General features: G+C 43.5%; 1 protein-coding gene across 1 annotated transcript in view; it reads left to right on the top strand.

The window, feature by feature from the left end:
- Positions 1-25,802, top strand: part of GALNT2 (polypeptide N-acetylgalactosaminyltransferase 2) — a 214,139-nt gene that overhangs the window by 155,585 nt on the left and 32,752 nt on the right. The window contains exons 4-8 of the mRNA XM_023191779.2: positions 12,995-13,093; positions 13,332-13,399; positions 13,643-13,708; positions 20,630-20,751; positions 23,381-23,468. Coding sequence (XP_023047547.1) covers positions 12,995-13,093; positions 13,332-13,399; positions 13,643-13,708; positions 20,630-20,751; positions 23,381-23,468 — 443 coding nt within the window. The remainder of the gene's footprint in view (positions 1-12,994; positions 13,094-13,331; positions 13,400-13,642; positions 13,709-20,629; positions 20,752-23,380; positions 23,469-25,802) is intronic.

Raw genomic sequence — 25,802 nt, 5'->3', positions numbered from 1 at the left:
TAAATACAGTAACTGTTGTGTTAGGAGCCATATACCAAATACCTTCTCGTTCTTTACCGTAACATTCCATTCTGTCATCAACGGGAAGTTGATTTTTGTCCTCCAAGATTCCAAAAGAATGCTGTTGTATTTGACATGAACAAAGTTTAGGAGAACCAGACGCTGGGTTCGCCTGGAGAGGGTGTGAACAAGTCATGCCAAGACAAAGTTGGGTGTCCCTGTTTTTTACGTGAACCCCCAATAGGCCAGGGCCAAGGGAGAGTTAAAATAGTGACTCTTTTACCTCAAGCTGACATGCTTACTCTTATCCATGACTAGATGACCTGTTTGCCTTTCATCTTTGGAAAGAATAGAATCCGATGCGGCCTTTGATTACTGGTAATGGTAGAGTTAAGTGAAAAGTTGGTTTTTTGAGACGGAGTTTCGCTCTTTTTTTTTTTTTTTTTCTTTTTTTGGAGGCGGAGTCTTGCTCTGTCACCCAGGCTGGAGTGCAGTGGCCGGATCTCAGCTCACTGCAAGCTCCGCCTCCCGGGTTTACGCCATTCTCCTGCCTCAGCCTCCCGAGTAGCTGAGACTACAGGCGCCCGCCACCTCGCCCAGCTAGTTTTTGTATTTTTAGTAGAGACGGGGTTTCACCGTGTTAGCCAGGATGGTCTCTATCTCCTGACCTAGTGATCCGCCCGTCTCGGCCTCCCAAAGTGCTGGGATTACAGGCTTGAGCCACCGTGCCCGGCCGGAGTTTCGCTCTTGTTGCCCAGGCTGGAGTGCAATGGCACGATCTCGGCTCACCGCAACCTCCACCTCTCTGGTTCAAGCAATTCTCCTGCCTCAGCCTCCTGAGTAGCTGGGATTACAGGCATGCACCACCACACCTGGCCAATTTTTTGTATTTTTAGTAGAGACGGGGTTTCTCCATGTTGGTCAGGCTGGTCTCGAACTCCTAACCTCAGGTGATCCTCTTGCCTCGGCCTCCCAAAGTGCTGGGATTACAGACGTGAGCCACCATGCCCAGCTGAAAAGTTGGTCTTTTTAACCACAGACCAAAACAGAGCAATTCAGTATATCTGAAAAAGAGTGGTGCCCTAAAACATCACCCTCCACGGAACTTAAGCTTTTCTCCTGTCCACTTGGGACAATCAGAACTGCTCAGTGGTCACACAGACTCCATTATTTGGCCCAGGTTTTGTGGGGGAGAACTGCAAGAGTAGGGTAGTAAAGAAAAGCAACTGCCTGAATAACCCCTAAGAAAAGTGCTCTAAAGGATTTACCACTTTGAGACAGGCAGGAGCAGATAAAAGTAAAAGCACATCTCTTCGTGGAGCAATGGAAGTAAAAATTAAACCCTCAGACAGCTTGGAATCCGGAGCTCACGTATCCAAGAGGACGATGGTGGGCACCAGGAGGCAGAGGGAGTTACTGCAGTTACTCTAGCAGGACTAGGGGGTGCCGCTTGTCCCAGGGGACTAGCAAGAGGGAAGAAATGGAATGTACAGTGTTCACATTGTCTGATGAGCAGCGTGAGCCTCCATCCAGAAAAGGCAGCTTGTCCCCTGGCATCAGGGGGAATGAAAGTTTAAAGGACAATAATAATTTGGTCTCTCTGAAATGACTCCAGCCTTAAATGGTGAGTGGGACCGAGCAGCTGAAGTGCAGCCCTCGGAGGGCGTGATGAGAGAGCTCAGATGGCTTCATCCAGGGCTGTTATTTTCTCAACTTTCAATAGCTCTTGACTCTTGAAAAGTTTTCAGCTAAAATTTCGTGTCGGTAAAACTGGAGGCAATAAAGGACAAATGGTGCTCTTTGAATGAAGAAAAACATTTTTATTCCGTCAAACGATGGCTTGCTGAAAGCTTCAAGGGGAAACCTAATGTTTTTCCTCTTCTGGTGGAGAATACTCACCTATTCTGGGCAGCATTTCCTGCGGTCGGTGCCGAAGCGTGGAGTGTTTGGTGAGCGAAAAGTGTGTGTTTGGATTCTCCTCTTGGCCCGAGTGTGTGTGCACGTTTTTTTTTGCCTCTGGAACCCTTTGGCTTTTCAGTGGGATTAGAGGACTTCAAAGGGAGTACAGTAAATATGATAGGCTTGAGTTTCCTGTGTCACAGGGAGGATAAACATTTTGTTTTAGAGCATGCTTCCGATGCCTATGTGTTGCAGAATGCAATAGCCTACAGTATGCAAGAAAGCTATTTTAGACGAATAATTTCAAAGTGAGACAAAACTAAGGTGATTAATGGAGCTTATTCAGATCTCCTGCCTACCAGATTTTTAAGAAGCTTGATTTCACAGGGGTCCTGCAGAGGTTTTTAAATGTCTTAGGATTTGGTTCTGTTTAGTTTTGAAAGATCTGTATAGAATAAACTCAGTAGCTATTAGAACTAATCAGAAATTAGTGGATTTGGTGGAATATTATGCCATTATCACTGTTTGGAGGATTATTAAGAGTATGTTTTAATTAAATGAACATTATACAACACCTAGTGAACTTTTTTCCATTTTCCTTTTTTTGGCTTCCATTTCCAGTTTACATTCTATCCAGTAGCCTGCCTAGACTTTCTATAGACTCCATAGCAACGCATCTTGAAAATGTGAAACTGAGCATCTTGTTTGGGATGGGCCCTAGTGGAAGTGCCCTGAGGTTGAGAGATTCATCCCCCGCCCAGTTTGGGGCTGGGCAGAGGAGGGCCTGTTTCCAGTGCCCCTTCTACCTTGTGATGGATCCAGACTCCAGCTTGGGCTAGGTCTTATTTTCAGCCTGGTCATGTGGAGGCCTTATTCCCAGTGGCTTAGTCTTGACTCTGTCTGTGTCAGGCTTCATAGTCATGGTAGACTTTGAGGAACACAGCGTGGGCTGGGCCACTTCATGCATGATGACCACTGGGGGGTCAGATTGTGGTTGGTAGGGAGGGGGAATGGGAAATCAAAATCTGGAGGAGGCAGAGTTTTTTGTGTTTATTTAAAAAAAAAAAAAAAAAAAAAAAACCTCTGTTCAATATGGTCAAATACCAGAGTTCCAGGTCCAATTCCAAAGCTCCCCAGATGAGTCTAATTATGGCTCCATATTAGAGAACTGTTGCACTAATAATACCTCTCACTCTTCTGTGTGTTTCTTAAAATGAGTTCTAAGAGCAACCTGTATAAGCCTTGTCTTCAGGGGCCTTTTCAAATTCAGATTCCCGGGTTTCACCTAGACCTACTTATTCAGAATGGAATGGGAGAGGCAGGCAGAGCCTAGGCATATTTGTTTTCATAATCTCCGTGAATGGGTGTTATGCTCACTAAACCGTCAGAGCTTTGTGATAATCAGAAATCTGTGGCCTTAAAGCAGCTGCCCTTACCACAGAAGCAAATCAGCGTCCTGAATGAGGAGCACGTGCCCAGCCTGCAGTTGCCTCCGGCCTGGCTGGAGCCCCAGCTTCACAGCAGAGGCATATATGGACATTCTGTGTCCATGGGCAGCTGCATCAGGCTACCAGGACAGTCACCGAAACAACAGACCTGCCTGCCCTTTTCTTTCCCTTGAAATGGGAATCACGTAAGCATTTTCTATGGACGAGGGCAAGGAAACAGAAGGCATTCACCGCCTCCATTGCATCACCAGCTGTGTCCAGAGCCTTCATCCCAGCATCCTGAGGTGCTAACACCTTCCCCCTCCCACTGAATATCTGTATATGAATGGGGAGATGGGCTGACAAGCAACAGAATCTATTTTAATATGTTCCTTCGATTTTTAAAACTTCTGGCCCTGCTGGCTAATTTAATGCCCCCACAGGCTCTCTTGGCTCATCTCGTCTGGCTGATGGGTGCACATGGAGACTCTCAGACTTTCAGGTGCTGTGTTGGCTGGAGAAATAAAGCTCCAAGTGGCTGCAGGACTCCCTGGGCTGCTCCATCTTTCCGAACACATGTGGAGGCAGGTGCCTTGGCCTGGCTCAGAGGCAGGGGCCTCGCCACTCTCCTCCCAAAGTAAGTTAGGGGAGCCAGTTATCGCACCCGCGGACATTTCTCCCCCTCCCCATTTCACTCACCCATCTAATGGTTGAGAAAACTGCCTGTGTTTATTCAGCTGTAGAATTTGCTTGGATTTTTAACCATTTTTCCTTATATAGAATAGCTCAGATCCACTCTGTGACTGAAGAAGGTGGGAAGAACTACAGGGTGTAAACCTAAAGAAAGCAGAAGGAAGGAAATAAGGAAGGTAAAAGAAAAAATTAATGAATCCATTGGAGAGTACTAGATAAAGCTTCATCTTTAAAAAATATAAATCTCTAAAAATGCTGATTAACAAAAATAGAGAAGAAACATTAATATTAGGTGTAAAAAAACAGATATAACTAAGATCATAAGAAAATTAGAAGTATACTTTTATGCAAATAAATTTGAAACTTACATGAAATTGATAATTTTCTAGGGAAATTTAATTTACCAAAATCTCTTAATAAAAAAAATGAGTAAGTACAAACCATCAAAATAAATTTTCAGCAATAAAAAATTTGCTTTCTCAAAAATTTACAAAGCTCAAATGGGTTTGCATAAAACCCAGACTGTTTTAGAGAATAGAAAAGGAGGAAAGCTACCCTATTTCCTTCAGTAGTACCTGGCTATGAAACCAGAAAAAGAAAGTATAAGAACAGCAAATTGTTCAATTTATAGTTATAGACTCAGAAAATCCTAAAGCAAATACTAGCAAATCTGATACAGCTTTACATACACACACACACACACACACACACACACATATATCCATATCCAAGAAGAGTTTATTTTAGGAATGTAAAAATGTTTGAATATCAGAAAATGATGTAATCTATCTTCTCAGTGAATCGAAGGAGAATAGCTGTAGGTCATATTAATGGATGTGGGAGGGAAAACAGTGAGATTCACCACTCGTGAGGGAGTTTCCTTCACCTGATGAAAGGCATCTGTAAAACATCTGTGGCAAACACAAAGCTGAATGATAAAAATCTACTTGTGTTCAATTTAAAGATAGGATCAAGGCAAGGTTGTTTTTTACCACTTTTAAAAATTGTATATTGTGTTGCAGGCCATAATCACCACCATCTTAAGAATCACAAGATGTGTAAGTAGTGGAAAGACAGGGACAAAATGTAGATGTATTGATTTGTGGAAAATCTAAGAGAACCTGCAAACTGACTATCAGAACAAATAGAGCACAGTGAGGTGTTGAATACAGAGTCCACATACAAAAATAGGTATCAGTAATGGCCAATTCAAAAATGTAATAGAAAAAGAGACTCCTTTCACTGTAGCAAGCAGAACTGTTAGATACGGAGGAATAAATGCAACCAAAGGTGTGCAAGACTTTCATGGAGAAAATTATAAAACATAACTGAAGGGTATTTTAAAATGTCCAGTATTATAGAAATACTAATTTATTCAAATTAAGCCATGAATTCAGTGCAATGTCATGCAGGGTTTTTTCATGGAACTTGAAGAGCTGATTCTTAAATTCATCAGGAAAAGCACATGGTCACAAATATCCACTGGCGTCTTGAAGAACATCGCCTCGTAGGGGCCATGAAGACATAAATATTTGGCGTGACAGCAGTGGCATTACTAATCAGTGATGACATAATGAACTGTGAAATCATGCTGGGGCAATGGATTATCTACACAGAAAAAAAGGAGATTATAGATCTCCTTCCTCTGTATACGAAGGATAGCATGGAATTTGTCTGCATCCATTTCTGTTCTGGTCATCTGTGTGTGTAACCCTGCACCTGTACCACGCTGCCTTCATCACCGTGGCTCTGCAGAATGCTTCACAGCTCCTCAGGCATGTTGCCCTACTGTGTGTTGTTCTTCAAGACTCCAGTGGATAGTTGTGACCATTTGCTTTTCCTGATGAATTTAAGAATAAGCTCTTCAAGTTCCATGAAAAATCCCTGCATGATGCTTCCCTGAATTTATGGATTAATCTGAAGAAAACTAATATTTCTGTAATACTGGGCACTTTTAAATGTCCTTCAGTTATGTTTTGTAATTTTCTCCATGATATACATGGGTATACATAATCCTTCAATGTTTATGAAGGATATATAACCTGTTATAACCTGTTAAAAGCATTTGTAGAAGTTTAAACGTTTGAAAGAAAATTTACAACAATATATTAATGACCTTCGGTTAAGAAAGCTTTTCCTGAACATTGTTACCCAGCATCAACAGTTTGAAAACTCTTAAAAAGTATTTTGATAAAAAGCATTATAAACAAAATTAAAGCATCTGCCACAGAGATTTTTGCAATGCATGTGGCTGACAAAGGATAATGTCCAGAGCGTATAAATTGCTACAACCAAATAGTAGGTAAAACCTAATCAAAAAGTGGACAGAGAACATGAGTAGACAATTAACAGCAGAAATAGTCTAGTCAGCTTCCTAGGCATATAAGATGGTATGTGGCCTCTCTAGTAATCAAGTACATGAAAGTTAAAATGATGACTACTTCGTACCAATCTGGTTGGCGAAATTTTATAACATGGTGATACCTAGGGATGGTGAGAATACAGAGCAGTATGATCTCATGCGGGTCTGGGCAGGAGTGACACTAGGTCCAGCCACTTCACATTAAGTTGGCTATGTCAAGTAAAGTTGAAGAGGTTCATAATGTGTGACAAGTAGTCCTACTTGTGGGTAAATAATGCAGAGAAAGTTTCTCTGCTATCTATAAAGACGGTGTCCACTGCAGCGCTGTTTCTAACGGAGAGAATAGATAATCAGCAGAAAAGAGATGATGTGTGGTGTGTTCCCTCCTCCAGTGGAAAGCAGTATAGCAGTGAGGGTGAATGAAATAGAGCTGTTTGTGTCAGAACAGATGCACCTCCCAAAAGGTGAAAACAGCAAGTCACAGCACAGTGCCGTCTCTGCAAACTTCGAATAGATGCAGAAAAATGCTCGATATAATTTGTGAATACATACACGGGTAGTTTATTTAAAATACACATAGTAACAATGAAGCACCAAATTCAAGATAGTAATTGCCCCTGGAGAAGATGAGGATTGAGGTAAGGGCTGTAATTATTACCTGTCATCCTGTCATGTATCATTTTATTTAAAATTTTTAAAATCAAAGGCCCATATTGCAAGATATTAAGACTTGGCAAGCAGAGTGGTACATGGATGCTTCTATAATATCTCTGAATTTTATGCATGAAATATTTTACACACATAAATACACAGTGATGTCCATTGCTGCCAAGAGGCCACCGGAGGCTTATTGCCTTGGTGAATTTGTTGCAGTCTAAGACTTGCCCCTCAGCTTTGCAAACCCAGAAACTTTTTTTTTTCTTAGTTTTTTGCCAGCAAATCAAAACCAGATTTGTCTCTCAGGGGCGGACTCAAACTCAATTTACAAATTGAATGTATCTAGAATGCCAATATGATAATTTGTAAATATATATCACAGCAATCAGCACCTTGGAGATACTGTGACCTTGCATGATCCTCGTGTTGTTTGCCCTGGAGTTTTTCCACAGGAACCTGAGCCAGAGCGCAAATGCCTGCTCATAGACACACAGTTAGACGTAGCTGCTGTGGAGACCAGCATTTCACCGTCCCATTGCCAGCAGATTTGCTCCTACATGGGACTCCAGTCCCAATCAGAACACACAGCTCCCTTAGAGGGACTTCACTGGAAGTGCCTGCCGGCTTCAGGGAGGTACTGAGCACGCCCCTGAGCACGGGATACCCAGAAAGTGCCTGCGGAGGCTTGGCATTGTTTATAACTTTCCTTTTTTATTTTTGAAAGTATCTATTCCCCATCTCTTCCATGACAGAATCCTGTCTTTGTATAGGCATAAACTAATGCTCACTTAATAATCAGTTAAGTTGTGGAGTATTTTCCTTACAAAATCTGAATTACAAGGGCAATTCAGGGAGATGGTGCATATTCATCTAGGAATTTTTCTTTCCCATGACCCTCTGTTTGGTCTTCGTGGCTGTCTCATAAGAAGTGGGGTCTTACTGTTGGCCACATCCCCTCTCTGGGCCTTCTAGAGGTTCTTGAACTCTTTCTTAAAGAGAGTTTATTTAAATATGTTTCTCCATCTTCTCCCACCTTTCCATCTACTGAGCCCTTCTTGCAGGCCTAGGAACCCTTCACCCTTTAACTGACAGTGTATTCTCTACTCAGAGCCGCTGCTGCCTGTGGATTTGAAGGTGTCTCAGAGCCTGTCTCCTCGGCTGCCTCTCCAGGTTACTAGAGAAAGCTCCACTCTGACCTCCCAGTCACCATTGACACACAGCTGCCAAATGCGAATTATAACCCTGCATTCATTAAAGTGACCATGACAGTTTTCAGAGTCCTTTTTCACACGTTTTTATTTGGTGTTCCCAATAATCAGGCAAGATTGTAAAGGCCATTTTCACAGATGAGGAGTGATGTTAGTTGTCACACATCACACAGTAACCAAGGTTACCAAGGGCCCTTTGCAAAAACACAAGGTCACCTGGGGTGAGGGTGGGGCATGGCCTTCCCAGGGTAGAGTTGGAAACCTGTTCCTTTATTCCTCCGCACACCGTGAAACAGCTTTTTGTGATACTGGACAGAAGCTGGAGCTTCCCAGTCCAAAGAGCTTGCATTTGGTTATTTCATCGATACCTTGATCAAGCCTAGGTATAACATCTACCACAAAGACAGAGTCATTCTTCCACCCTGAGAGACTCACTAAACAATATGGTTATTTAGATTCCCCAGTTTTTTCCATTTCCAGCTAACCAAGAGTTCAGGTACTGAAAGCCATCTAATCTCAGAGAAATTTAAAGCTAAATAAAGGATTCTTAAATCTTTATATGTCCAGTTTTTAAAGCCTCCATTTTACTGAGCAGGAAGTTTGCCGAATGATCACATTAGCACCAGAGCCTTGGACACTCAAGTGAACTTGAGCCCACAAAGTCAGCCCGAAACCCCACCCACTCTTCTCAGAGTCACTGCTTCTAGCCTGTGTTGTCTGGTAGAACAAACCTTACTGCACACTCTTCCTGCCTCTGACTTCAAATAAACTACAGTTTCTACTCAATTCCCAGAGAAAGCTCAAGTATGAAAGTGCCCCTGGCAGCCGGCTCCCCTGTTGAGTTACTATATTGGGTGTTCTTTCACTGGCTGTGGAGTAGTGAAGACTGGTTGGCAGGGATATGGCTCTTTAAATACAAAATTTCTTCTTTTTCTTTTTAAAGACATTCTTTAAGCCGACCCCACCTTCTTGGCTCAATGTGAGGATTTATTATCTAAATTCATATACGTACACACACTCACTGTAACTCTGGGATGTAAAATATTTCTTAGTTTTTACTTTTTATCTCTCTTTGCCTTAAAAATGGGATCCCTCTTAAGTTTCCTGAATGCCAGTTCCTAGCAAAAATGGATACCTTATGAATATGTAGATGAATTTTAATAAAATGATATGAATGCAGCAGCTATGCGTGTTCTAAAAAACGTTTCCAGAGCCCCGTGAGACTTCCAAACCCTCCTGGAAGATGAGGCTTCCTGCAGAGAAAAGGAAAATGAGAGAATAGGACGTGATTGGATCGGTTCCGTTTACTACGATTTAGCATGAAAAAATGCTGCCTTATGTCTCTTTTTAAATTCTCCTATGGCTGCATAAGCCCATGTTGAGTAAGTCATTCAACCTAGGTCTGCTCGGCTCAGCAGTTCCCGCTGTGTTAAGTGGGACCTAATTGCAGAGGATAGCTGCCTCCTAGCGCGGAGTCCTTATTTCATTAGCATTACAGATTGCGTTCTTGGGAATGACATTCTTTGGTAATTTGTTTACAGTTGAAGTCTTGCAGATTCTCACTTCCTTAATCTAACAATCTGCTAATTCTTAAAATTGGAAAAAAGAAAGAAAAACCAGCCTATCAGTCTACTTGTCAGGAAAGACTTAGCTGTCAGGAGCTCTAATGAGGTACGATATTAATTCCTGACTGTATTTTTCCCCCAAACAACAGTGAAGAGTTTCCCCCCAAACAACTAGTATATTGTGCAATTTCTCATGATTAATTAAAACAGTAACTGTAATAAACAAAAGAAGCTCATTTTGTGATTCCGACCCAATTGCTTTTTAATTGCACTGCTTTTCATGTTTCTTTTCAAAATTCACTTTTCTGAAGTAGTCACGAGGGAAAAGGAGTGTCTGTTGAACACTTTTCTCTGAAGGGGCGGCCATTCCTGTGGAATTGCTGGTCAATGTTTGGCAGCTGCTAGACCATCCACTTCAGTTCTTAACTCCTTAAATGTTTTTAGCAATGGCTGAGCTCCAAATATGTGTATATTTTTAATCTATCTCCTTTGTCCACTGATTTCCCATCTTAGATAGATATTATCTCTAATTTTGGGAGCAGATAATTCATGGTTGTGGTAAACAATATTAAGAGCTACAGTGGGATTATATTAGGGCCGGGCGTGGTGGCTCATGCCTGTAATCTCAACCCTTTGGGAAGCCGAGGAGGGCAGATCATGAGGTCAGGAGTTCGAGAGCAGCCTGATCAACATGGAGAAACCCCGTCTCTACTAAAAATACAAAAATTAGTGAAGCATGGTAGCAGGCACCTATAGCCCCAGCTACTCGGGAGGCTGAGGCAGGAGAATTGGTTGAACCCGGTAGGTGGAGGTTGCAGTGAACCGAGATCGTGCTACTGCACTCCAGCCTGGATGACAAGAGCAAGACTCCATTTCAAAAAAAAAAAAAAATCCTACATAATTTTTAAAAAATGTGTTGGTCCCATGGAAGGCATAAGAGTGAAGGGAATGTGTCCCTCCCCCTGTGAAGGTTTGAATCTTTATGTCAGCTGAAATAAACTGACAATAGATTAATAAATTTGTTATTAGTGCGCAAATGTGCACAGGAGCCACACAAAATATGAGACTTAAAGAAGGGCCAGATGGTTGAAGCTTAAATACTCTCTTCATAGGGGAGAGGCAAGTGAGGGATGTAGGCAATTTTAGAAGAGTAAATGATGTTTAGGGGAGATGATTAGGATGGAAATGCAGACAACAGCCTGGAACAGATTTCCTCCAGGGTCTCAGGGAGGTGGCGACAAGTTTTGGGAAGGTGAGGGGCAGAACTCCACTGAGAACAGAGGTTATTTTTATCATGCAGGTAAATCAGGTGACAGCCTTTAGAAGAATAATTGAAAGAATAAGTGAAAAGTCTCTCCAGGAGTGGGATATTGGTGTGGGCTTTTAGTTTCTTCTGCTATATGAGTTAATCTCTGGTTAATGTAGATTCCAGAGAGGGGGTCCAAGACAATTGCAAGTCTTCTGGATGAACTTCCCTCAGGCAGATAAGAGAACTTGAGACAAGGGAAGCTGGAGGGGGTGGGGAGGAGAAGATCAGAGAGAGACCTTGGTTTTGAGGCTCATTTCTGAGGTCTTTGAATCTGCTTGATTCAAAGCACTCAGCATGCCAAAGCAATATAATTTAGGGTATCATTTTCTGAGCCTCAACAAAGATTTTCTGCTTCTTCAATTCCGGTGGCAGTGTGTTTAACTGCTAGAGTTGCAGGAACATTGTGCAAATAATAAATGCCAGCAGGGAGGGAACCTCAGCATGGGACAGACGAACAGGCCCCTCTTGCCACCTCACAGGCAGCACTGTTCATCCTCATGACCAGAGGGCATCAACATCACCATTTAAGAACTGTTTTTCTGAAGCCAAAGCCTCTTTTCCAAACTGGTATCAGTAATATTACAATTTAGTAACTCTGAATGCAGTCAAACCAGAAATTAAGTGTTTCCAGAAGTCCTCGCGGGCTGTCAGTCCTGCCCAGGTGTGTTTTTCTCTCAAGATTCTCTGGGAACATTGCTGTACTAGGTTGCTCTTCAAGTCTGTAGACCCTGCCTTGAAGGGTTCCTCCTGATGGGTTCTGCTGAGCCTGGTAGACCTCAACTGCTTATTTCTAGTGTATGATACTTTAGCATCTTCCACCTACACCTATCAGCTATTTTTTAAAATAGCTATTCTGGCTGAGCACCGTGGCTCATGCTGGTAATCCTAGCACTTTAGAAAGCTGAGATGGGAGGATTGCTTGAAGCCAGGAGTTCGAGACCAGTCTGGGCAACAGAGTGAGAGCCCCATCTCTACAAAAAATCAAAAAAATAGCTGGATGTGATGACACACCTGTAATCCCAGCTACTTGGGAGGCTGACATAGGAGCATCACTTGAGTCCAGGAGTTCAAGGCTATAGGGAGCTATGAACATGCCACTGCACTCTAGGATGGGTGACAGAATTGGACCCTGCCTCCAAAAAAAAAAAAAAAAAAAAGCTACTTACTGTTCTTCTAGTAGGACTGGCCTCCGAATCAGCTTCTGTGCAGAGGTGATCCCAGGGTTCCTCCCTACCACTAACAGGAAAAGGAGAGCTCAGGCGGGCTCAGGGTCCCATTGACTGTACCCTCACTCCGTCTCCCCATCTTCACTTCACCACTGCCCTCTGGGGTGTTTGGGGATGGCCTTCCAGGACAAGGGACATGCATCCCTGCTGTCCCGGGCAGGGAAAACCTCCAGTGGGTCCGCTGTTCATGGTGAGAGCCAAGTTCCAAATATCACCGGAGTACCACATGCTTGTTGTAGGCAATGTAGAAAACAAGAAAAGAGCAGTGGCACACAGTTGGTTCTGCCCCTCAGAAATTACGACTGCAATTTGTGAAAAGCGCATCTCTAGAGGTGTATCTGCTTGAGAGTAGAAATGGGATTTCACTGTTTTAAAACACTTTTTTTTAACGTGTTAGAAAGATGTTCTCAATATGTTACTTTTTGCCGGAATCATTCATCTCTCAGAACGTAACTCCGGTTGTGTTTTTCTGTTTCCTTATGTCCCGTTGGCAGTTCATCTCAGAACAGTCCAGGAACTTCTGCAGATAACAAGTTAATCATAGCATGTCCATCCCAGTTGATCGGTCTGCTTGTTCTCTCAAGGGCTAAACAAGCTGTGGCTGCTCTGGGGGTTGTTGTTCAGGGGACCATCTTTCTCTTCCTACAGGTGTCAGCGGAAGCAGTGGCGGGTAGATCTGCCGGCCACCAGCGTGGTGATCACATTTCACAATGAAGCCAGGTCGGCTCTGCTGAGGACTGTGGTCAGGTGAGGCCAGGAGATGCACCTGTCAGGGATATTAAGACATTAGCTGTGTCCCACGCACAGTCAGGCCAGGGCTGTCAGTGGGGGCTGCAGACAGGGTCTCCTGACTGCTCCACACAGGGTGCAGTGGGTAGCTCCTCCAACCAAGGGTTAGGACCAAGATATGAGAATTTCCTACCCCAGGCTAAAAGTTTATACCCCTAAAAGACCTTATAAACTTTATCTTCTTGTCTTTTCTTAGTGTGCTTAAGAAAAGCCCACCGCATCTCATAAAAGAAATCATCTTGGTGGATGACTACAGCAATGATCGTGAGTACTGACACTGATTTCATCCCTGTGTCTGCTCTTCTCTGGGCACCAGTCTTCCTGTAGTGTAGCGGGGGTGCTAATGAGGTGTGAACAAGCCAGAAATCAGATCCACAGAAAGAAGAGGTGCCTCTGTGATGCCCCAAGGAGATAATCGGCCCTTAGATGATTGAGAATGCTGTGGTTGAATGCAAAGCCCTTTATGAACTCCAGATTCAAAATGCTGTGCTTCTTTTCTTTTCGTAGCTGAGGACGGGGCTCTCTTGGGGAAAATTGAGAAAGTGCGAGTTCTTAGAAATGATCGACGAGAAGGTAAGATTCTTCTTAATTCAGAAATAATCGACGAGAAGGTAAGATTCTTCTTAACTCAGTACCAAGACAGTTGAATTCGGACTTTTCCTGAGCCCAGTAATAACATAAAGAAGTGCTTTACCTCAAAGAGCAATTAATTGTCTAGCTTTTTTTTCTGTCTCCCTCTACCAGAGCCACTTGGGAGACTTCTCCCAGCAAACACAGGAAGGACATTAAAAGCTTGACTAATTGAAATTATTTATATATTAGAGCAAGATCAAATTACATTTTTATTTATGTATTTAGAAAATTGGCTTCTTTCTTTCATAACCTAGGAAGTTTTATCAGTCCCTTGAGTACAAAAGTTTAGAAGAAAAACAAAGATTTAGCAATAAGAAGTTGAGTGACTCCATGCTCCAGGCATCTGATAAAATAACGGGGATTCAAGTTTGACAGCTGCTGAAGGTGAACCATCCAAAATGGGGAGAGAGTACTGCAATTATATGCTTATGTGATTTTGCAAATGCCAGCCTTGGAACCTTCTGTCAGTCTTATCTGTGCTGGAGCTGAGCTCATGAAGACTATTTTGTTGGCAGTTAGAAGAGAGGCTGTAAAGGAGGAAAGTAGTGCTTTGGAGTGTCTGGGAAGGAAGCTCTAGTCACAATGTAATTAACATCCAGTGTGTCAGTACTGTTAGGTACCCTGATGACTGAATTGTTAGGCTCCTCTATGGTCGGGAGAAATCTTTCAGTATAGGAAAATCTCAGAGCTTTGAAGCCCATGCCACATTTGCTGTTTAAGTCTGACTGTTGATCCAGGAGTGGTGATTGTATTCCTTGATCAGTGCAAAACTCTTTCTTCTCGTTATATATACACTCCAGCTGGAGTCAAGGAGTGAAGTTTTTCTTACCAAGAATCTTACTGGCCAACACGGTGATTAAGCCTGTTAGAACAGCATCATATTTTAACCAACTAGCGTTATCAACCTAGACATTCAGGATACATAAACAGTGGGATAAGCCTTGCCTTCTAAACAAGCTCTGTTTGCCAGACTCACATCAGTCCACCAAGCCTGGAATAAACCAAAAAGGGGGCAATTTACTGCGCCCTAAACAACCTTCAAAATAACTTTATGAATTTAAACCCAGAGTATCTGCCATCCCACCCCATCACCTGGCACAGGCTTTTAAAGTAAAAAAAAGAGGAGGAGAAGTGGGGAAGGAGGAAAGAGAGATAATGTTGGCACTGTAAATCACTTACCAGCCTTATCTAACAGTGTCTTTGTCTTTAAACTGCTGAGAAATCAGAACAATGCTTCTCAGTGTTAACTTTCCACTAGGATGTTCATTTCCACTAGAACGTTGAACCCATATTGATATGTTGGAGAAGGCATGAGAAAGGTGGGTTGCGAGAAGCCAGATTATGGGAAGCCTATATGGAACAGCTGAAGTCTGTAACAATTGAATGAGAAAATATGTGCACACTTGCATACACACTCGTATATATATGTACCTGTGTGTGTGTATAAGAGCCCATCTATTTAAGCATACACACAAAGTGCTTGTAGTGATGCTGCTAGATGACAAAGTAAATTAATTGCCTAAAATATTATGGTAGTGAAAGAGCAGTCTTCGGATCAATATTCTGTGGATTTTGTTGTGCATTGATTCTTAACCTAGCAATTTATTAGAAGCACCTAGGGAATTTAGGACCATGTCTTGCCCTCATTCACAATTAAACAGAAATTTCTGGATTTCTGTGGTTGGGACGTGGGCAGCTGCATTTTTAAAAGCTGCTAAAATGATGCCGACGTACAGTGGAAGTTGAGAGCCTAGTACTTTCATTTTACAGATGGAAGTACTAAAGCCTGAAGAGGTTAGATGGCTTTCTCAAGGTCCTACAGCTGTTTAATGACAATAGTAGGACAAAAACCATGTTAATAATGAGTTAAACCTTTTTCTCTGCATTTGTGGAGATAATCAAGTGGTATTTCTTTTTTAGTCTGTTAATGTGGTGAAATACATTGGTTGATTTTCAGATGTTAAACCAGCTTTGCATTCCTAATATAAGCCACAGTTGGTCATGATACAGTATCCTTTTAATGTATTTTTGTTAAGGATTTTTATACCTGTGTTTTAATTTTCTTAAAATGTATTTTTCCAGTTTTGGCATTACAGTTTACTAGCCTTATAAAACAAGATGGAAAGTGTGCCCTTCTATTTTATTTTCTAAAAGAGTTTGTATAATATTTTAATTATTTCTTTTTTAAATGTTTAATAAAATTAACCAATCTGGACCAGGACTTTTCTTTATGGAAAGATTTTCAATAACTAATTCAGTCTTTTTAATGGATATAGACCTATTCAGATCTGCTGTTTCTTTTTGTGTCTGTTTTGGTGATTGCCCTTCAAGAAATTTGGTATTTCACCAGCGTTTTTATATTTATTGACACAAAGTTGCTTATGATATTGTCTCTTTTTTTACTGTTTGTTGTAGTAGTATTACTATTTTATTGATTTTGGCAATTTATATCTTCTTATTTTTTTCATCTGTCTGCTGTTCGTCGACTGTTCATCTTTTAAAAGAACCAATATTTGGCTTTTGTATTAGTCAGGATTCTCCAAAAGGACAGAACTAATAGGATAGATGTATATATAAATGGGAGTTTATTAAGGAATATTGACTCACACAATCATGAGGTGAAGTCCCACAATAGGCCATCTGCAGCTGAGGAGCAAGGAAGCCAGTCCGAGTCCCGAAACCTCAAAAGTGGGGAAGCTGACAGTGCAGCCTTCAGTCTGTGGTCGAATGTCCAGTAGTCCCAAAGCTGAAGAACTTGGAGTCCGATGTTCAAGGGCAGGAAGCATCCAGCACGGAAGAAAGATGTAGGCCGGGAGACCAAGCCAGTCCAGTCTCTGTCTGCATTCTTCTGTCTGCTTTTATTCTGGCCGTGCTGGCAGCTGATTAGATTGCACCCACCCAGATTGAGGGTAGTTCATTTAGATATGGTATAATCATTGCTGTGATTGGGTTTGGGTCTGCTCTTTGGCTGTTTGTTCTCTATTTGTATCATGTGCATTTTGCTTTTTGTAACTGTGTTCCTACTTTCTTGCCTTCTTTTGGATTCACTGATTTTTTTGATATTCCATTTGAATTACTATTATAGCTTTTCAGCAATACTTTTCATGTATGCACAGTTGCTCTGAGAATTACAACATACAGTTTTAACTTACGACAGTCTGCTTAAGAGTCAATATCCATTTTGACTATTTCCATTTCCTTTCCTATGTACTATGTACTATCGCTATCACGTTTTTCTTCTACATTGGTCTTAAACCCCACGATATAGTGTTACATTTTTTACTTCAAATAGTCAGTATCTATTAAATAAGGAGAAGAATATGTGGATATGTTAAGCTTATCCTCATATTTTCCATTTGTAGTATCTTGCTTTCCATAGATAGGAGTTTTTATTTAGCCCAAATAATTTTCTTTAGAATTTTTTCTCCTAGGCAACACAATCTCAGGTTTTATCTGAAGAGTTTTTTCCTCCTTTGTTATTGGAGGCTATTTTCTCAGAGTAGAATCTGAGTTGACAATTAATTTTTCTTTCAGCCCTTTAAAGATTTCACTCCAGGCAGGGCACCGTGGCTCATGCCTGTAATCCCAACACTTTGGGGGGCCAAGGCGGGCGGATCACGAGGTCAGGAGTGTGAGACCATCCTGGCCAACATGGTGAAACCTGTCTTTACTAAAAATACAAAAATTAGCCAGGCATGGTGGCCTGTAGTCCCAGCTACTCGGGAGACTGAGGCAGAAGAATCGCTTGAACCTGGGAGGTGGAGGTTACAGTGAGCCGAGATCGTGCCATTGCACTCCAGCTTGAGTGACAGGGTGAGACTCCGTCTCAAAAAATTCATACTGTTGTTCCCTTGTATGTTGTGGGTCTTTTCCTCTGGCTGCTTTTCGGGTTGTCTCTGTATCTATAGATTTTTTTAAAGCAATTTGATTATGATGTGCCTAGATTTAGTTTTCTTTATATTTATCCTGCTTCAAGTTTGCTGATGTAAATTGAATATGTAAGACGATGTTTTCCACCAAGTTTGGGAAATGACTGGCCTTTTATTTCTTCATGTATTTTTTTCTGACTCATTCTTGAACTTCAGTTGCACATCTGTTATACCACTTGATATTGTCCCATAGAACACTAGACTATTTCCCCCTTAATTTTTTTCTCTCTCCACCAGATGGATCTATTTCTGTTGTTCCATCTTTAAGTCCACTAGTCATTCTGCCATCTCCATTTTGCTATTAAGACCAGTCAGTGGATTTTTCATTTCAGATAATTTGATTTTTAAGTTCTGGAATACCCATTTGATTCTTTTTTATAGTTTTTATTTCTTTGCTCAGATTCCCCACCCATTCACTCATTACAATTGTTGCCTTTGAGTTATTAAACATATTTAGAATAGCTGCTTTTACATCCTCCCCTACTAATTCCACCATCTGGGTCATCTCAGGGTGAACTTCTAATGGCTTTTTTTCTCTTTGGTGTGGTCCCCATTTTCCTATTTCTTCTCATGTGTAGTGATTTTTTATTTTATAATGGACATTGTGGATGATATGTTGTAGAAACACTGGATTATGTTATCTTTCTCTAAAGAGTATTCATCTTTGTTATACTGGGCAGTTAAATTACCAGATGATGCTGCTGAACTTCTGTAGGCTTTTTTTGTACTTTGCTAACTTTGCTAGGATGAGTATAGTTTTTTTTTTTTAATTTTTTATTTTTTGTTTTGTTTTGTTTGTTTGAGACGACATTTCTCTCTTGTTGCTCAGGCTGGAGCGCAGTGGCGTGATCTCGGCTCACTGCAACGTCTGCCTCCTGGGTTCAAGCAGTTCTCCTGCCTCAACCTCCCGAGTAGCTGGGATTACAAGCGTGTACCACCACATCTGGCTGGTTTTTTGTATTTTTAATAGAAACGGGTTTCACCATGTTAGCTAGGCTGGTCTTGAACTCCTGACCTCAGGTGATCTGCCTGCCTCAGCCTCTCAAAGTGCTGGGATTACAGGCATGAGCCACCACGCCCGGCCATGAGTCTGATTTTATGAGTCCCTATTCATGATACATAGTCTATATTCCTATGTGTGGTCTTTCTGAAGTTCCTGCAGAAGAACTGAGGTCTTTACCAAGCATGTCACACTTGGCAGAAGTCAAATTCTAAACTTCGTTTTCTCTGCAGTGAATAGCAGCTGAAACTTAGTTTTTTCTGCCTTCTAACTGTTGCTTTTCATGTTGGCTTGTTCCTGCGTGGTTCAGGAGTCAGCCAAAGATTTAACAGGAGGTTAGTGCCGGATTTGGGGCCTACCTCCTTTCCAGGATCTCCTCCTTCAGTTTCCAGATACCAGAAGCTCTGAACTCTCCATCCTCTGACAACTCAAGCCAATAAAGGCTGCATTGCGGTGGATTGGAGAGCATCCTCGCGGGAAACACCATATAAATATGGAGCTTGCTCAGTGTGATTTTCTTTTTTTTTTTTGAGACAGAGTCTCGCTCTGTTGCCCAGGCTGGAGTGCAGTGGCCGGATCTCGGCTCACTGCAAGCTCCACCTCCCAGGTTTTACGCTATTCTCATGCCTCAGCCTCCCGAGTAGCTGGGACTACAGGCGCCCGCCACCTCGCCCAGCTAGTTTTTTTGTATTTTTTAGTAGAGATGGGGTTTCACCATGTTAGCCAGGATGGTCTCGATCTCCTGACCTTGTGATCCTCCCGTCTCGGCCTCCCAGAGTGCTGGGATTACAGGCTTGAGCCACCGCGCCCGGCCATGATTTTCTTTTTTTAAGGGGTTGGATCCTGTCTAGTTTCTGTCTGCTTCTGGCTTTCAAATTGCTGCTTTTTATATTTTGCTCAGAGTTTATAATTGTTTTCAGAGCAAAGGTTTGCCCAGTAGAAGTTGTTTTGCAATTATCACAACTTGGAATCTTTAGTCTTTTTCCCTGTTACAGCATGCAGCCACATAGGAATCACTGAAAACCCATTTCGACTGTGGAAAAAAGTACTTAGCAGACTTGTCCTCACAGGTTATGAATAGTTGCATCATCTTCACATAGAAAATCCAGCATATATAGCAAAAGCCATTTATGACCACAACATCCAGGGATAAATAAACTATTATTTATTTAATTTAATTTTTTATTTATTTTGAGACAGGGACTCACTCTCACCCAGGCTGGAGTACAGTGGCCCAGTCATGGCTCACTTCCCAGGCTCCAGTGATCCTCCCACCTCAGCCTCCCAAGTAGCTAGAACCACAGGCACAGGCCACCACCCACAGCTAATTTTTGAAATACACTATTTATATTTTGTGTCATAATGAACATGCACATTATTAACAGATCGCAAGTATATAAATTGTAGATTTGACCAACAGTATAACTAATTTTGCACAGCAGGGCTTTGCAACTTATGTTATTTGGCTCCTGATAAGTCTTAAAAGGCAGAGATGTTCACAACACTGTTACAAATATTATCACCACTAAAATCACCACCATTAGCACTGGAAGTCTCTGGGTGACACCTTCCTTAGCCCGGTTAGTTAGAGAACTGTTGCTGTGTCAGAGGAATGTAGTTTTAAAAGTTCCACATTTTGGTTACTTGATTAAGGAGACTTCAGTAATGTAAAGGCCTTTCTCAGAAGACAGTAGTTCTAGGAACGTTGTCCTGCCAGTCATCCAATATAACTATTAAAATTAAAAGTTCTGACACTCATCTGTCTTGGTGACCAGGGGGCAGTTTGGATCTCATCCAGCAAGTTGACAGTAACCTCTGTGCCTAGAAAGCAGGCTGCAGAGCTGCGGGCAGGGAGGCATCGCCGGTTAGCATGGGAGTGTGCTGGCCCCGTGGCTTCTCTCTCCTGACGTGCTTTCCACCTCGCCTCCACAGGCCTGATGCGCTCACGGGTTCGGGGGGCCGATGCTGCCCAAGCCAAGGTCCTGACTTTCTTGGACAGTCACTGCGAGTGTAATGAGCACTGGCTGGAGCCCCTCCTGGAGAGGGTGGCCGAGGTGAGATGACGGGGGCGGGGAGGGGGGTCAGGTGGTGGGTGCTTGGTAGAGGGGACAGAGGGGAGCATGGCCCACGGGAGGTGTAACGCGGGGAGTGGGGCATCGGGGCTGGCAGGGGCTGAGCTCGCCATCTGCAGTTTTCCTTGACAGAAAGAAAATGCCTTTGGGGCATTGTAGAGAGACTGTTTTACTGGCTGTAGGAATCCATCAGTAGGAGGAACCATCCGTTCACAGGTAGGAGGTGAGGATCAGCAGAGGCTGGTGAGAGCCTGATGAGTTGAAGGCAGCCCTTTTCACGGGAGCAGTTTCCTTCCCCACCTACAGCTTCCAAGAGTCCTTAGAACATTGCCCGGCATCTAACAGGTGCCGTCTCTTGCAGCTCGAAGAGCGGGGCGTGCTGGGGAAGCTGTTTCTGGGGCCACCTCTCTGCTCTTAGTGAGTAGGGCAGATTAGCCCAGCAGGCTTCCAGGCTCCTGTGGGAGAGCGGGGCGGCTAGGAAGCACACAGGGACCAGTGGGGTTGTCAGAGGGTGATCCGCAGCTACTCTTCTGCACCTTCTGCTTTCTAGAAACATCATTGCTAATATTACATTTGGCCTTTTGTCATTTCTCTTGTCTTCTGCTTGTTTTATTGACTTTTCTTTCCTTCCTACCAAGAAAGCACTTCCTTGGGGGCGATAAAGCAAACTTAATGAAAGGAAATAGAAAATGAACAAGTAGTTCTGCCTAAGCATAGCAAGGGTAGCTGATGGGCTTTGAGTCATGGAATACTAAGTAACCACAAGCTACTAGGAATTATGAAAATCGTATTCACTACCCTTTATCAAGTTGGGGCTACATGGTAGACCTTTTTTATATGTTACCTTTGATGCACTTGTTATCTCTGTTTGACAGGTAAACAGGCTGGGGTTCGGGGAACTTTAATAACATATGCAAGATCATACAGGTGACAGAGCCAGGATTGCAAAGCCAGTTCCATTAAATCCCTATCTGAGCCTCTCTCTTAATACATATGCACACAGCTATATCCAACAAGAACCTGCCCTGGGATCCCCACCCACCCCAACCCCACAACTTCTTGCTCTCCCTGGCTATGCTCCGCCAGGCTATCTCTCAGGGAAGCGCAGTCAAAACCAAAACTGCCACAACAGTGTTTGGGTGTGCGAAGGCCACTCAGCTCTGTGGTCAGATTGTCAGAACTGCTTTGAACACCCGCTCCTAAATTAAGGAGAGAAAGTGCCAAGCCTATTAACTTTCATTAAATCTAGCCTGATGAAACAAAATGTAAGGTAGATTATATTCTTTAACTCCTACACCTAGAACCAGACTGACCCGGGCAAGGAAAGTTGTGTTCTTCTCTGCCCTCAATGCACCACACAGGTTACTTTTCCCTGTAAATTTGCACCTGGGCGTTACGGAGCTTTGCAGTGTTCGCGTGTTCCTAATTAGCATGATCGTTCACCTGTTCCTCTGATGTGTGTATGTTCTTAGCTCTCCTGGTTATGTTACTAAGTTGTATTTCTAAATCTTTCTTCTGGCTAATAAGGGTTGTCTAAGTGGCTCAAGGAAAACACTTGCTCTTTGGTTAACTGTCAGCATGGGGCACAGTCCAGGGTCTCTCACCAGCGTCTGTCACTTGAACTTAAAGAGATTAGAGACGTTAAAAGGCCTTATGTTCACAAACTCTTACCAGAATGATGACAATGTGGCGTAAAGAAATGGCTCAGTCTAGGGGTTTTTTTGTTTTGTTTTTTTAATACAGAATCACAGGGGCTGGGTGCAGTGGCTCACACCTGTAATCCCAGCACTTTGGGAGGCCAAGGCGGGCGGATCACCTGAGGTCAGGAGTTCAAGAAGAGCCTGACCAGCATGGAGAAACCCCGTCTCTACTAAAAATACAAAAGTTAACCGAACATGGTGGCACATATCTGTAATCCCAGCTATTCGGGAAGCTGAGGCAGGAGAATCACTTGAACCCGGGAGGTAAAGGTTGCAGTGAGCCAAGATCATGCCATTGCACTCCAGCCTGGGCAACAAGAGTGAAACTCTGTCTCAAAAAAAAAAAGATAGAATTACAGATAAGGCAGACTTAGAATCTGGAAATCTCCAGTTGATTTGGTTAACCTTCTGCTGTGATAATATCGGTACTTACCACCTCTCGCACACACATTCCCACGTAGAAATACATTCCTAATTTTGATGTATGGGCATTTTAGCAGTGATGCCATGCCTCAGGTTTACTGCAGCTCACAAATCACTAATAGTATTTGGGCAAACAGAAAATGACCCTTGGGACACAGCAACACAGTTTTCGCCTTTAGCTGGGGGAACCGATGGCTACCTGTCCCATAACCATGGGTGTCTCCACTCCTCGAGTGACTCCTGCTACACACCCACTCCTGACCTCCCTCCCTGCCTCCCAGCGGGCCACAGCACATCTGCGGATGGCCAAGAGCAAGACCTTTTGGGTCTGGATGGGGAGGCTGGGTTCTTGCGGGCCTAGGGTAATAGGTAGTAAGGGCCAGTCGGGTTTGCCCTATGCCTGCCTAACACTAATGCCTTCTACGGTTGGGCGGGTTTTTTGTTTTGCTGGATTTTGATAACTACTCCTGTCTTTGTTTGTATTTTAGGACAGGACTCGGGTTGTGTCACCCATCATCGATGTCATTAATATGGACAACTTTCAGTATGTGGGGGCATCTGCTGACTTGAAGGGCGGTAGGTGTCTGTCATGGTGCCCCTCCTAGCTCGTCCCATCTACACCAGCATCTGATCACCACTCCCTCTCATTGTCAGGAGTGACAGTGACAACAGTGTTCACGCCGTAGTGTGTGTGCTGAGTAAAAAAACGCCTGTGTGCTTAACAAGTAGGACTTCATAAAGAGAAAAAATAGGCTTGCTCCCTTAAAGAGCTTCCTGGGTTTCCCTTTCTCCTCTTCCTTGACCTTCTGTCACTTTTGCGAGCCATGTGGTTCCATGAACAGATAGGGCATCCTTTGTAATCAGAGATGATGAAGCCCTCCTTGCAGGAGTCTGGGGTGAGAAACTTCACGGAGCTGAGGCTTTGTGGGGTTCAAGGGGCTGGAGCCTGTCTTTGCTTTCTCTGCTCACCCCGGCTATTTCTCTGACAGGCTGTTCTCTTGCTGGTTGCTCAGATGGACACCTGTGTCATCCTCAGTCCCCTCTCCCTCAGCAGGCCCACGTGTGACCCTGTTCTGCTGATACAGCCCCTTGCATATATCATGGTTTATTTTACCCCTCTTTCCCAGCCCAACACCTGTGCCTGCTTCACCCCGGTCCCCTTTCGTTGGAATGACCACACCAGTTTCCTGTATGTCCTCACAGCACCTGCCCTGGAGCCCCAAGAGCACTTTGTCTCTTTACCCTCTTAAAAATTATCAAAGACCTCAAAGAGCTTTCATCTGTGTGAAGATGGACTATTGTAGATAGACAATGAGCAGAGGGTCAACTGATGGTCTAACATCAAAAAAGAAGACAGTAAAACTATAAAATAGGGCCTTGGCCAGGTGCAGTGGCTCACGCCTATGATCCCAGCACTTTGGGGAGGCTAAGGTGGAAGGATTGCTTGAGCCTAGGAGTTCAAGACCAGCCTGGGCAACATAACAAGACTCTTGTCTCTATTAAAAAAAAAAAAAAAATTAGCTGCGTGTGATGGCATGCCAGCTACTCAGGAGGCTAAGGTGGGAGGATCACTTGAGCCTGGGAGGTCAAGGCTACAGTGAGCCATGATCAAGCCTGGGAGACAGAGTGAGACCTGTTTATTCGTACACTGACAAAGCCTCACTCCCTCCCCAGCTACCTCCCTCGGTCCCACCTGCCTCTTGCAGGCCCCGTCATCATGGGCAGGCCGTTTCGCCTCTGCTCCTCAGCTTCCCCATCTGGGAAATGGGATGATAATTGTGCTGGCCACACAGGGCGTAATGGAATTAGACATCAGCGGGAGGGCGGGCATGCTTGGAGGACTGTACCTAGGGTGGGAAACATAGCATTCGGGAAAGATTCCCAGCGAATGGTAAGAAGTAAAATGTTTGGGGACATTAAAGAGGAGGGATCCTTAGATAGCTAGAAAGCCTGGCCTTCAGAATGTTTTATTTCCCTAAGTATTGGAAGAGCTGAGATCTACCGGGCTCTGCTTCTCTCAAAGCAGCTGTGTGTGTCAGAGCAGGGGCAAGAACAGCCAGGTGCTCCGTGTGGGGGTGCAGGTCTTCTGGGTCAGAGGAATGGGACCACATTCACCCTAAGAGCTTTTTATGAAATTCCTTTAGAAGAGGATGCCATTCTTAGCAGATCTTTAATCTGCTGTAGCCTCTCTCTTTGGACCAAATTAATAAAGTAAATAATAAGATAATAGTAAACATCAAAAAAGTAAAGGAAAGGTTATGTCAGCTAATCCTTAACCTTCTCTGTTAGTGGAACAGCCAGGACATTGTTTTTCTGGTTTGCCTTCGTGGCCTTTGAGGCACCGTGATAAGAGCCAGCTCAGGGACCCATGAGGGTCTCCTCTCTATGCATTCCTGTCCCCACTGCCTGGGCCCCTGTCCATTTCCTTGTCTCTTTGCCTGAGGCCACTGTATCCTGCAGTGATGGGGCTGGGAGACCTCTTTGTCCAGAGCCATAAATTCTTGGCCAGCCCAGGACGCTCAGAAACCCCCACTCACCAGCCTTCAGTCACTGGGGCTGTCAGAACGGACAGACTATGAATTCAAAGCATGCAGACAAATCCAAACTTGAACACTGCAAAAGCCCTGTTGACAAAAAGCCTGATGGCAGAGAGCTTAAGAGGACTGAAAGATGCATGGCCCTAGAGTCATTAGGTTTGGCTGTCAGACCCTTGGAACTGGAAATGCAGCACCATGAGCCAAGTGTTTGGCAAGAAGTGGCCTCCTGATGCACCAGGACAGCTTCCGCAGGTGGGGCCTGCTGGCCTCCAAGAGGCACTATGCATGTGACCCTGGGAGCGAGAGCGAGACCTAAGGCCCTGCAGATGCCCACAACCAAGTCCAGGTACAGGGTTCAGGCTCTTCCATCCTC

Source organism: Piliocolobus tephrosceles, chromosome 1 (assembly GCF_002776525.5).
Source record: "Piliocolobus tephrosceles isolate RC106 chromosome 1, ASM277652v3, whole genome shotgun sequence".
NCBI classification, from domain to species: domain Eukaryota; kingdom Metazoa; phylum Chordata; class Mammalia; order Primates; family Cercopithecidae; genus Piliocolobus; species Piliocolobus tephrosceles.
Note: the sequence above shows the minus strand (reverse complement) of the source record. Positions and strands in the feature narration are given on the sequence as shown.